The sequence below is a fragment of the Calliphora vicina genome, chromosome 4 (genome assembly GCF_958450345.1).
Source record: "Calliphora vicina chromosome 4, idCalVici1.1, whole genome shotgun sequence".
NCBI lineage: Eukaryota > Metazoa > Arthropoda > Insecta > Diptera > Calliphoridae > Calliphora > Calliphora vicina.
In genome coordinates this window covers 86,049,464-86,063,539 of record NC_088783.1, presented here as the reverse complement: position 1 = coordinate 86,063,539, position 14,076 = coordinate 86,049,464, and the positions used below count along the sequence as shown (strand labels likewise).

The 14,076-nt window shown below is 29.5% G+C and overlaps 1 protein-coding gene across 1 annotated transcript; it reads right to left on the bottom strand.

The window, feature by feature from the left end:
• Positions 1-4,090: 4,090 nt before the first annotated feature.
• On the bottom strand, positions 4,091-12,859 carry LOC135959128 (protein no-on-transient A-like). Its single transcript, XM_065510163.1, has 5 exons — positions 12,464-12,859; positions 9,165-10,365; positions 8,779-9,078; positions 8,602-8,657; positions 4,091-5,572 (listed from the first exon to the last, which is right to left on the bottom strand). The coding sequence occupies exons 1-5, from the start codon at positions 12,734-12,736 to the stop codon at positions 5,417-5,419; spliced, it is 1,986 nt and encodes a 661-aa protein (XP_065366235.1). The 5' UTR covers positions 12,737-12,859; the 3' UTR covers positions 4,091-5,416.
• Positions 12,860-14,076: the final 1,217 nt, after the last annotated feature.

The following is a 14,076-nucleotide window of genomic DNA, read 5'->3' as shown; positions in this document are numbered from 1 at the left end:
TACTAAAGTATACATTCGATCGACTTTTGAGTGAGTGAATGAATGTGTTAGGCCTTGTATTTTTAAATATATAGATTTTTTTAATAAAAGGCCCATAAAGTCGATCGTACGTATAATTTAGTAACTGTGTGTACATGTTTTCCAATAAGGCATTCTATTTAAATCATTTTGCAACAGAACAGTTAGGCAAAATCTTAGCAATATGGAAGTTTGTTTGCAAGTAAAAAATGTTGACGCGAATATCTTTTTTTGTTTTATTTAAAAATGGCAATAATACATACCTCTGATAATCGTCTATGGCAAGATGAAGAAACTGCAATGAGAAAATAGAAAAAGTTTGCTTTAATCAAATGAATTTTAATATGAATTTTATCATTTTATTATAAATATAAATCTCATGACGTTATTTTCAACATGGAATATAATTTGTAAGGTAAGGTTATATTCAGGAATTAGATCCGTGGTTATAATCATTGATAGTTAGATATGAGATGGACATCGATGTTGATACCAACACGGATTAGAAAACAATAGAGTCCGATGCGTTTTTGTATATGTACTATTCATTTTGTTCAAAAATGTTTCTACTTTAAAAATCCTTTTATAGTTTTTCCTTTATAAGTTTTGGTAGGTATTCAGCTAAATTTTGATTTCATGTCGAATATTGGTATTAGAAATCAACAAAAGCTGTGTGTTCAAATTTATCATATTTAAATTCTTTGTTCTTTTTTAAATTCTTTAAAAATCTAACAGCTCATTCAAATTTATGGCATATTATTGTCGATTTCCATCACATATCAATCAATCATAGTTCAGTACATATTTTCAGAGGTTCATTAACAATTATTACCTTTTGTGATAAAGCAGTTTTTTTGTCACATGGTCAAAGGCCTTAAAACCCTGTAATAAAAATACCTTTATTTAGTATATCTTTGATGAAGTATTTGTTTAACAATTTAATTATTTAAATAAATCATAAAATGCAAATCAAACATGAAAATTGTAAGGTAAGGTTATTCAGTAATTAGATCCGTTGTTTATAATCATTTAAATTAGATATGAGAAGTTTAGTATTTTATTTGAAAGCGTTTAAATATATATTTACCTTTGATATCATTATTTCAGTGTTTTCATTTGAACAGCATTTTTCATGTTTCAGACAGTCAGCACCGCAGTTGATGTTTTGAAGTAACCCTCTGAAAAATGATAAAAACAAATTAATTTATGGAATTTATGGCTATTGAGAATAATTAGTTTTTGTCTACACATTTTGCATACTATTCATCAACCCTTATGGTTTATATTTATCCTCCCCATTTATGAAATCAAAATTGCCCTTAATTATTTGATGGTTTCAAAATAAGGGGTTGCATATTTAAAATATGAAGTTATAGCACCATAGTTTTACTATGTATACGAATTGTTGGCATTTGTATTTATTTAAGTTTAGAATTACTCAACATTCAAACAGTTTTGTTTGAATGTTTAATTTTACAGAGACTTTTTGAAATTTGTCATATAGTATAATTAGATTTGCCTGCTATTGTAATGGGGAAGTGAAGGAAACAATTTTAATTTCCAATTACTAGCTTTACTTAAGTTAATCAGAAAAAAACTTTCAGAAATTTAAATTGTTTCGAAACATTACAATAAATACAAATTCAGAATAACAATCGTAATTAATGATATTCTATAGGTTTCTTCTTTTTTTTAAATTAAACTCATATTTGTTTAAAAGGTTTGAATAGTATGACAAATGTGTTTCAATCAGATCCAAAATCCATTTTTACTTTTAAAGACACCAATAGATGATGTGGTAAATGCAAACATACATTCCAAAGAATTGAATTTGTTTTAAACAAATGTTTAAGAAGATACTCAAATCTCAGATATGCCTTAACGTTTTAACAAATAGTAAGTTTATTCAATTAATCATTTCATCTCTAAATATGAATTATAAAAGAATCGAAAACTAATAAAGTATGTACAAAATTTAAATTCAATCCCCACAATTGTTCCCACGAAAAGTCCGCAAAATGCAATATATTCATAATTGTTCATAAGAATCATTTACTATCATAATCACACAAAATATTGGCATATCTGAGTAGGCAGTAGAGAGAGGAAGAAAAGTAAGATAATAATTATCTTGAAAATGTGTTCACAATTCCTTGTAGGAAAATGCAAATTTAGAAACTTTAGTAGTTAATTGTACTATTTTCTCAAACAGTTTGACTTTTTTATTTTTTCGTAAATTTTTAAATTTACACAAATTGAAAAGCTTAATTAAATTCAAATAAATAATGTAATAGCTATAATCACAAGTTAATCTTAATGTTATAACCAAGATTTTGTTTATATATGTGTGTATATTAATAATTTGATATATAATTAAGTCAGTAACTTTAATCATAATTTGTGACTATGGCTAGCTGTTCCAAAAGTGGGGAATATAAAAAAGCCAAACTGTCTTTTTTGTATTTGTAAAAAGCTCAGTGTTTGTTAAATCTTACCTCAATTGTAAATAAAAATATAGTTTATATAAGGAGACATTTTGAAAGCTGTACTTTTAGTGTTGTAGTAGAGTAGTTGACAGACATCAATCAGTATAGTTAAAAATACAATATTGAGAAAAGCATCACAGCTTCATTTTGCTAATTCAAAATGTTCGATCATCCAAAATTCCATTATAAAATAAAATTTAACGTCCTTAATTTCTTATATACCACACAGTTTGTTGTTCCAATATAAGAAAATATGTCCTTCCAGTATCTAAACCAACATCACATCAGCGGCATAATTTTGTTCATTATTTTCGTTTTTTTTTTAAATTTATTTTACTTGCATAACTAATTTTAAAACAGAAAATATATATTTTGCACAATTCAACATACATCAACAAAAGACATTCTACACTAGATAAGCATTTTTGCAACAGCTCCTAAATTCTGTGGATTTACTTTGGAAAAGTTAAAGTGAAAAAACACTTTCTAAATATCCTAAAGGAAATACTTTTCTTTAAAAGCAATTATAAAATCCAAGGAATAATGTACTTCATATAAAAATTAACAGAAAATAATAGCAATGCCCAACATTGATAAAGTAATCACTACGCTAAATCACTAAAGAAGAATTTAATTAAATTGTTTAATTTTCAAATAAGAAAATTTGGTTGTGACTGAAGTCTTCATTTTAAAACCTCATCATATTATTCTCTAAGTTAATTTTAATTCCTGTCATAATTTCTTGTGGAACAAATTAACTTAATTATGGAAAAGAATTCCATAAAGCTTTTCTTTGCCAGTTTCAAAAAATATGTTTGTACTAATCTTACAAGACACCATCAATGAAATAAGATTAAATACTAGTAAGAAATTTGATGGTAGTAAATATTACGATTCATCAGTATCATTCAAATAAGAACATAAAGCCGCTGGCTGGCATTGCTTGAAGTCTTTGATGTTCGAAATTTCAATTTGAAATCTAGCGCGAAAAGAACTAAGTTGACACTACTACCCCGTAGTAAATTCGTTCGACTAGATTAGATTTATAAATAAAAATCTGATCATAGAGAATAGGAGTCAAAATAAAATGTTTACAAAGACAAATTTAATGTATACATCATACAAAAAAAAACCCAAATTGAAAAATGTTATTCTTAAATCAAAGAATTCCCACAACATGCAGTTCAATTTTATAAATTAAATAATATATTCATATTAATATAGTTTCAGAATCTTTCTGCTAAAGGTTCTTGCAATAAAACAGAATTCCAACAAGGATTTAATTGTTTTCTCAATATTTATAATCAAAATTAATTTGTTTCAATCGTTGCAAAAAAAAACAGATTAAAATCTATTTACTTAATTCAATGTAAATCCAAAATACAGATACAAATTTTTATCATTGCGATATTTTCAAACTTATTCCATCCACCCCCAAAAACACTTAACAAAATCGAATAAGTTTACAAACTACACAAACACACACACACACATACTATGGAGAAAAACATACATAAATATTGATCAAATTGTCAATAAATCAAGTGATCCCCCGCCGCCATCCAATTTATAATAGAAACAAAGAATTTGTATTATTTATTTTAAAATACTCATATAATTTTGAGTAAATCATGTTTGTTATTTTGTTTAATATAAATATGTTGTTTATAGCTAAGACATGTTGTTTGAATAAATGTCTACCAATTAAAATTAAATTTTTACACAAATGACAGTGTTCTTAAAAAGTATACAGTCCAAAAAAAAAATACAGAAAGAGAAAAATACACATATATTTTCCAACACAATCTAGGCAAGCTATAAGATGCTCAAGAATCCAGTGTTATTAAATATGTATGTATGTAAAAACCAATTGTTTGTTGCTTTTCTACAATTTTTGTACCAAACAATGTTGGATTCAAAAATAAAATTTAGTTTTTGTTCTTCAAATTTTGTGTTTTTAGAATACTTAAAACTAAAAAGAGATTTTAAATGTTATGTATTACTATCGTAAAAGTTGTAGTAGAATTATTAATTTATACACATTTATAAATACGTATTGTGTATTATTCTTATAAAAATGATATTTTTGTTGGTTTGCAAGAATTATATTTTGATCTATAGAGATGACATTCCAAAAATATAGTAATATACGAGAATACTAAACTGGGGTTCTTCCTTCCAATAGATGTTAACATGGAATCCCAGAATGCCATCGCAATCGAAACGGTATACAGAAAATAAACTAGAGTACATTTGATAATGTCACACATAATCTGGATAAAAAATTTGGCAGGAGGTGGTTGGTGGTGTTGATGCTTTTTCTTCTATATACGCTTTTGTACACAGTACGAAAACGCAGCAACTGATTAACCAGCCACCAACCACCACCGTTTATTTTTCTAATGGGATTAATAGTCTTTGAAATAATTATCAAAATTAAATTATCCTAAATACTAAAATACTATAATTATTTTAAGCAAATTCAGTTTTGCAAATATGTTTGTGAAAGTGAAATAACATTCACGTTAATTCTACCGCCACCACTCTACACAAACACACTACCGCTCACCAGCCACAATCTATCTCCCTTCCATAATAAGAGATCGTTAATGGGCGATGGGGTAGAGGTAGGTAGGACAGCAGGCAGTGTTGTAAAGATGTTTAAATTTTGTAATTGTAATTGTTGTTCTTAATAAGAGAGTTGTGAAATAGTTTTGTTATTTTTTTATGTTGTCTAAAGGAGCGTTTGTTTTTCTTTTTTCATTAAAATTGCATGTCAAAATATTGAACATCAATTGCTCTCCGAAAATAGTTTGCTAAACGTTCAATGTATTTGTTTCATTGTTTGTGTCTTTAAAATTTTGTTTCCATTAGTTTAACAACATCTGTGGTTCATCATCATTCATTTCATCTCAAAAACGTCTTCGGCGTTCCCAGGGGTTGTTGTTACCACCGCCGTTATTATTGTTATTATTATTATTATTTCCACCACGTTGATTGCCACCACGTTGATTGCCACCATCAGGACCACCTTGGTTTTGGTTACCACCGAAATCAAATCCGAAATCCTATATGGAGGATGCAAATTTAAAGGTTGGTTTTTGATGTGGTAAAAAAAATATACATTTATTTATATTGGATAATTATTAAAAAAAAAAACAAAAATTCTAAATCATAAAAAACAATAGAAAAAAATGAAAACTAAAAAATCTAAACTAAACCAAAAGAAAACATTAAAATTTGTTTTATTCGTTGTTGCTTAAAATAAAGAAGAGATAGAATTGTAAGTTTTTCTTTCTTATCTTAATTTTACACATCGGAGTAGATATTAAGAGAGAAGAAAAAATATATATATTAAGGAAATTGTATTAATACCAAACAAATACTTGAAAATGTTAACCCAATTCAAAATGTTTATTGTTCAACAGAATATAATAACAAAAATTATTCATCACTAATTCATATACGACGAGTTTGACCACGCAACCATACCATAATATAACAAGTAGCCAAAATATACAAATATTTTTTCAGACAAAATTTTGCTTAACTTTCCAGATTTATATATGTATGTATTACCAAACGCCAAATTTACACATGACCTCAAAACTAAAAATATTTTCGTTTATATATATTACGGAAAGACCATTTACCCCCAATTTCCCCCCAATAAATCAAGTACATAATATATTCATTAAGATTTCTTCGCTTTTAAGACCAGTATTGTGTTCCATAATATACAAAATTAATACATAGAATTGAGTATTTAATTACTAAGTTGGTTGGTTAGTTTATTCATTAAATCATAGTCAATTAAAAATCATGTTTATAGCTAAAGAGCAAATATTTTACCTGACAAATAAAAAAATTTACAAAACACACAATAAAAACATCAAGGAATGGCCAAAGTCATAGAGAAATACACATAAAGCGGAAACATGAAAAACAAAAAAATACTCCAAAAATTACACATATGGCAGACGTTTATGTTTTTCATATAGTTCTTGTATACTAATACATTCCACCACTTAGGGTTTTTACATCACAGTTTCCTTTCTATGTGTAATTCTCTATGGTAAATGACAATATATTTGCTTGCATGTACCTCCCCCGTTATATGCATAATTATTTCCAAACATTCCCACCCACCCACTGATCAATTAATTTTTATAGTTCTGCATAATTTATCACAATTTTAAAGTTATCTACTTTGAATATCAAACTTTTATATATGCGACCAAAAAAATACATCTCAAGAATTGAAACAATAAATATGTTGTTTCTTTATGTAAGCAACATATAAAGCTTCATTTAGCAAAACATCTGCAATAAAACCTTAACACCACACCCCCCTCCACCAAAACCAAATATTTTGCAAAATGTTATAGCGATAACGAATTTAAATTCGGTTAACATTCAATTAAGACACAACTGCCTAATAATCAAAAGCTATTTGCGTTTTTGAAAACCCAAATAAATAATGCTATTGAATAGTTGCAAGTTGAATACATTAAAAAAGACATTCTTCTTTATATAACAACAGAATATATAAAATGTAAACCACACACATTTTTAGATTTCAAAATGTATAAATGCTATCTAAATTACGATTTATTTAGTACAGATACACTATATATGCCCATAAATATAAATTTATTTTAATTTAAATTTCAATACAGAACTGTCTCAAAAATAGTGATATAAAACTATACTATCAATTTGTAATAAAAACACAATATTGGTTTAAAAATCAGTCGCAGATTGTTTAAAGTAAAAAAAAGAAGAAATAACCTACATACACTAAAATCAATTGGGACTGTTCGTTAATGCAAAACTGCTCATCTGCTGCTATTACAAAGCTGTTGCGCAAGAATTAAAATTATTATTAATAATTCATTGCACCACAACCATTGTGATGCGTGTTTAAAGCTTGTAAACATTTTCAAACTTCTGACAATTGTAGAGATGTCTGTCGGCAGACGCTTTTTTAAAAGTCTTCCGCATTATATGCACAGAGTGCAGAGATACATATTCGAACAATCCCATTATTAAGCAATTGCAACATTAAATGCAATTATTACATAGCCCAACCCAAGTCAATCAATCCCACCAAAAATCCAATAAAACATTTTGAAGAGTCAAATATTTTCAAGTTATTTTTAAAATGTTTGTTAGTACAATACAATTTCTATTCAAATACAGGTAGTAAAAGTTAACAAATGCACAATAGTGGCAGACACACGCCACAGCCATTATAATCATTGTCATCATCTACATCTGTAGCTACAAACGAACATTATTAAATCACATTAGTTTAGTTGCTGAACACACAAAAGAGTTAAATAGGCAAATTGTATCATTGGCCAAAATGATCAAATTCCTATGTAACTCAATCGATTTGGATGCAACATTTCTGGCCAAAATGTTGCCCAAAAGAGGCGAGAATAAATCAGACACAACAAACTAACGAATTTAGCTTGTTTCAGTTGTTGTTACTGCAGACAGATGACAACGACAGCAATAAACTACAAATGTACTACACTCTTGAGTTTCTCATGCTAAAGTCAAGTAGAGAGATTTTGTCGACATTTTTATAATTGTTTCAGTTAAATTAACGATATTTATTGCACATAATAAGGCGCAAGATAAAATTTTATAAAGAACATTATGTATTTTCAATTTGATAAATCAATCACACACAATTTCAATGAGTTCTACAGTTTGTTTGTTTTTTCAAGGGAATTAATTTAAGTCTTATAACAATCAGTAAATTATAATATTACGAACAAAAAATATTTAAAGTACAAGAGGCTGTTATTTAAAAAAATTAAGACTTATAATTACATGATAATGTTTAGTTTTGTCTTCCAAAATCAATTAATACTGTGTGATTAAATATACAATATCACAGTTACAGTGTTGTTTTTTAATAATTTAATGCATTAGCAAATGTAAAAAAGGAATTGAAAGGCACCATAAGGCCTGAAAGTATCTAACTGCATAGTTTCTTTGATTAAGAGTAAGTATCATAATGATATTTTGAAGAAGTTTTTTTGTATTATTATCGCCTCTTGAACATATTGAAAAATGAACGTACCTGTTGGTTATTAGGTCCGTTGGGACCATTATTGCCGCTATTACCAGCATTGTTGCCTGTGAAAAGAAATTATAAATTAAAACGTTGTAAACAAAGGTCTGATATTGTTTTTACAATTTGTTAATAAATAAATAATAAGTTGGTATTTTGCATAGCCTTTTGTAGTTTTAGACTTACCGCGGAAATCGAAAGGCGAGTTGTTGCCACCGCCAAAGTTATCGAAATTGCTACAATTTCCACTGAAGCCACCCTCTTGTTGATCCAACAACGAATTCAATTGTTGGGCTTGCATAAACAAAGTATTTTCTTGTTGGCGGCGACGCATTTCCTCCTCTTGGCGCAACATGCGGGTTTGCATTTCAGTTTGCTGGCGATGCATTTGCTCTTCATCACGTTTGCGTAATTCCTCGGCTTGTTTCTCACGCATTTCCCATTCCATTTTCTTGCGTTCATTATCAGATTCGCGCTTGCGTAATTCTAAAATTTAATACACCCACAATTAGTTACTTATTTTACTCGTAAATATTAGCAAATCATTAAACAACGAGCGGAAAGAAACTTACCTTGTCTGAGAAGTTCTGTCTCGTGCTCATACCGAGCATATTCCATTTGAGCTTCCAATTTTTCTTCCTCCATTTTTAATTCGCGTTTCAATGCCTCCTGTTTGGTCTTGAACAATTCATGCAATTGCTTCCACCTGGTGCCGTATTCGTGTTCAAAACTACCGACTTCAGCAAACCGTGGACCAACATTACGTTCGTGGTTGAATTCTGGTAATTTTTTATTTAAAGACTTATCGGGTAACCCGTCAGTATCTTCATTTGCTTCCAACGGCTCAACCACACATGGCCTCAGGGAGGCAGTGAGGAAGAAACACTTTTCACTGCAGAAACGCAAGCAGACATTGGCCGATGATTTTTTGGCAAACTCAACAACACCCTCCCCGGTAGATTTTCCGCGATCATCAACGGTGACACAAGCTCTCTCGACGGGGCCAAATACTTCGAATGACTTCAACAGCAATTCATTGGACACAAATGGTGTCAGGTTGCTGACGCGTAAAATAGTGGCATTAGGAGCATAGCGAACACGTAACATACGCCCCTTGCGTAGAGTGCCATCTAACTCGCGCTTTGCACGCTCAGCATTTACATGGAAATCCATTTTTAAGAAAGCAAAATTCTTTTCGGGATTGCTGAAAACTTCTCCAATTTCACCGTATGGTTTGAATAGCTCACGTAAATCTTCCTCGGAGACATCGTTGGTCAGATTGCCAACGTAAAGACGATTACGGCCAGAGAATTTAGTTTCCTCTGTGCTCTCAATTGGTGGTAGTTCGTGAGTTGGGCCAGATATAGAACGCAAACGTTGGTTAATGAAGAACTCATCATTGCGTCCAGGTCCGCCTCGGTTACCTCCATCTCCCATTCCTCTGGGACCATCACGGCCACCTCCTCCACGAGGACCGTCAAAGTTACGATCGCGTTTTTGGCCACGATCACGGTTGTCACGATTTCCACCTCCGCCACCTCCCATTCCACGGCCACCGTCACCACCACCCATTCCGCCGCCACCCTGTTTGTTCATATTGTTATGATTTTGATTTTGCTGATTTTGTTGTGGCTGTTGGTTATTAGGGGGCGCATTTTTTACCTCAACATTAGCATTGGCCTCTGTTTTAGCTGCGACTTCAGGTTTAGCATCTGATGCCGGTTGTTGAGCGGCAGCTTGCTGTTGATTATTTTGTGGTTGTTGTTGATTTTGCTATAAATAAAAAATATAATTTATATCATTCATTGTTGACAAAGGCATTAAATTTTATTTTATTTTTCATTTTTATTTATTTAATTGGGCTATACATGGTTACAATTAAATTTAAAAACATAATTTTAATACATTTAAATACAACCAATTAGTGAACGTTTTATACTAATACGCGAATATTCGCTTACATTTCCTATTTTAAAGCCAACCAAGCAAAAACTTTTAGGATTTTGGTAATATAGATCAATTACGTCATAACTCAAAATCCGTGTGTTTTGAACTGACTAATACCAAATATGCGCCGTTCTTTAGTCTTTCATATAGTTTTATCAGTTTTTAAAAAAGTCAATTATTTATTGTATGAGGGTTTTTTTGTTGTAAACGTCAAAATTAAAATTCATGTTTTCTCGTATATTTGACAAGAAAAAATTTGGGTTAAATACAGATCAGCGTTGCCGCTTTGGTCCAATTGGACCAAAATTGGTAGTTTGAAGTTAACAAATTGACTTTTGGTAGTTTGGTTGGTTTGTTCCGATATTTGTCGTATTTTGGTAGGCTACGATATTTCTGAATACAGAAGTATTTTTAAGAACAAAATAATTAAAATAATAACGAAAAAATTACTTATGTTAAGCCAAAATAATAAAACTACATATTTGCAAAATATGAAGATAGCATTTTCTAAAATATTTAGTTTAGTCAGGTAAATGTGTATTTATTTAGTAGTGTTGAGTTCAAAAAATGCCAAAGGGCTCTCAAAACTTTTATTTTCTAATAATATGTGTTAAACCCTGCTTCAATATCATTCTTCCTCTGGATAATTTTAAGTTAACTATTAATTTTGAAACGAATTCATATAGCATTTCTCAAATATTTTAAATTTGGTAGGTTTTGGTAGGCTTTGGTAGCTTTTAACTAGAAATTTGGTAGGAAAAATATTTGATGAGTGGCAACGCTGATACAGATTAGAAAGATATTAGCATAGAGAACATAGAGCGGAAACTCGAAAAACAAAAAAAAGTTTATTAAAGAAAATTTATTTAAGAAATAGTAAAATGTCATAAAACATTCAAAGCCGTTTTTCTCGAAACGACTTTTTTGAATTATGACGTTGCTGCAGCAAATGAGCGATATGTGAATTTTTCAGACTCAAAATTTTACATATTAGTATATTCTAATTGTTTCTTTTTTATATTATGTTCTTATGTTCAATAATTATACATCATTTGAAAGCCTTAGTAACTCCTATCACCATCACCTATCAATTATTCATGTATATTTTTAGCGATTGCGCTCCGAAATATACATTCTACATACAATAGAGTTGTTCCGTTCATAACTAAAACTGCCTTTTTTAGGGCCATTTTTTGAGTTCGTATTTAAATATGAATTATTTTTAAGTTCTATTTAAATACGTTCTTCAACGAACTAATTCAATTGAACTACTCACTTGATTGAGCTAAATGAACTAGTACAAATATTTTCGCTAACTTAGTTCAATTTTTGAATTATGAACTAAAGATCTAGAAACGTACGCACTGAAAATGCACTTTATTGTTTCTGACATAAACGAAAGCAACTTGGAATATTTAATTCGAGTTATTTTATATTTTAAAATTAGATAGTTTTTTAATTTGTAGATCATTAAGTTTGCCATTTATTCAATTAGATGTGTATATTCACGCAGAATGACTTGAATTCTTGATTTTATGTTTACTTTTTCTTATCTTTTTCATTTTGTGATGTGCATTTATATCATAAGCATAAAAATAAATTATCTTAATTTCCAAAAAAAATAAATAATTTATCAAAAAAAAAATATCAAATAAACGCATTTTAAAAATAAACATTTATTGCAAGATAGATTTCTGTAAATTGTTTTTTAATACACATTTTTTCTCATTACAATGTTGGCAACACTGATTGAAAAAATATGTATCACGAATACAAAACGACCGGCATTCGTAAGTGGCAATGAAAACGGCGGCCATTTTGTTATTATAGACACTTGAAAATTTTATTGATGAAAATTTTTTCAATTTTTTCAATAAGATTATACAACCAAATCATATTATAATTGCGAAATAAAGTGACTTACCTGCTGATTCTGGAAATTTCCTCTATTATTGCCGCCACCACCAGCGTTTCCTCCACGATTGCGGTTATTGTTATTACGATTATTTCCAAAGCCTCCTCTATTGCCCTGATTGTTATTACCACCACCTCCTTGGTTAAAACGTGGCTTCTTTTCAGCAGGACCACCTTCATTTTGAGGCTTATTGAAATTCTTGTTGCCACCGCCTTGATTTTTTTGAGGCCTTTGTGGCAATGGACCACTGCCATTTACTTCAGCTTTCACTGCTCCTTCCATTTTACTTATTCAAAATTTATTATTTCTTTTCAATATCACTTTTAATTGTATTTTCAAAATTCACTTTTTCTAATGACTGCTTTGTGTCTTAACTTTTTCTCGTCTTCCAATCAAGATTAAAATTGCAACTCACCAAGTCGACAGCCGGAAAAGGAATGAAGAAAATGTGATGAAAAAGAACAACTGTAGACAAAATGGCGTACAAGCGTGTATTTGAGTAGGGTTGATTTTTTGTTTCGTCAAGTTTAGGGTTGTATTTTACACTGAAAAGAATAGTATTAATTTTGTTTTAATTGCCAAATTATATTCTTCGTTTTGAAATGTTACCCCTATCTATATATGACAAATATTTATCATAACAATTAATGACGTTTATTGTCAAGACAAAGTTGTCTGAGCAAAAACACTGTCAATTTTATCATAACAAAGCAATAATACTAATAAGTGTGACTATACCTGATAATGTTTTATCTTGACAACCATTTTGACGCTTATCGTGATAAAAATTTATCAGGTATAGACAGGGGGTTATATGCGAGTTGAAACCGTGTTTTGTTTGTGTTTATCTAATACGGCTTTCAGAATCCGAGTGGTTAAAGTGCAAAATATTAATAGCACCAAAACATTGTTGGCCTAGCGAATATTTTTTATATAACTATATCCAATTTGTGTTGTCAAATTTTAAAAATTGTTCAATAAATTTGAATTATCATCAAAATTATTTATGGGAAGAGTACAAAATATATTTAAGCTTTTAACGTGCTTTATTCCCGTTTAAATACTCTAAATAAAATTATTAAAATTTATTGTAGGGGAATAAGCAAGTGATAATACACACTTTACTGGTTGCATCATCAGAAAACCTTTTCCATTTAGAAAGAAATACAAATAAACTTTTTGTTGTATAAGAAGCACAATTATGGAAATGCGCAATGGAAGAAGAGTACAAAGCTTTACATGATAACCAAGGCAAGGATTTTCATGCACTAAAAATTACAAAAATATGCAATAAAAACAAGTTATTTATTTGAAATATATTTATTAATAAAAGAAAAATATAAATTTCACTATTTTCAGATAGGGCAATTATATGGGGGCTAGGAGAAATAATGGACCGATTCAGCGTTGTCGCTTTGGTCCAATTGGACCAAAATTGGTAGTTTGATGTTAACAAATTGACTTTTGGTAGTTTGGTTGGTTTGTTCAGATATTTGTCGTATTTTGGTAGGCTACGATATTTCTGAATACATAAGTATTTTTAAGAACAAAATAATTAAAATAATAACGAAAAAACTACTTATGTTAAGCCAAAATAATAAAACTACATATTTGCAAAATAT

Excerpts from the sequence above, each read along its gene's own strand:
- LOC135959128 (XM_065510163.1), bottom strand. The coding sequence starts at position 12,736 with ATGGAAGGAGCAGTGAAAGCTGAAGTAAATGGCAGTGGTCCATTGCCA. Across the intron at positions 10,366-12,463 it reads GAAATTTCCAGAATCAGCAG|CAAAATCAACAACAACCACA; the intron begins GTAAGTCACTTT and ends TTTTATTTATAG. Across the intron at positions 5,573-8,601 it reads ACGGACCTAATAACCAACAG|GATTTCGGATTTGATTTCGG; the intron begins GTACGTTCATTT and ends TCCTCCATATAG.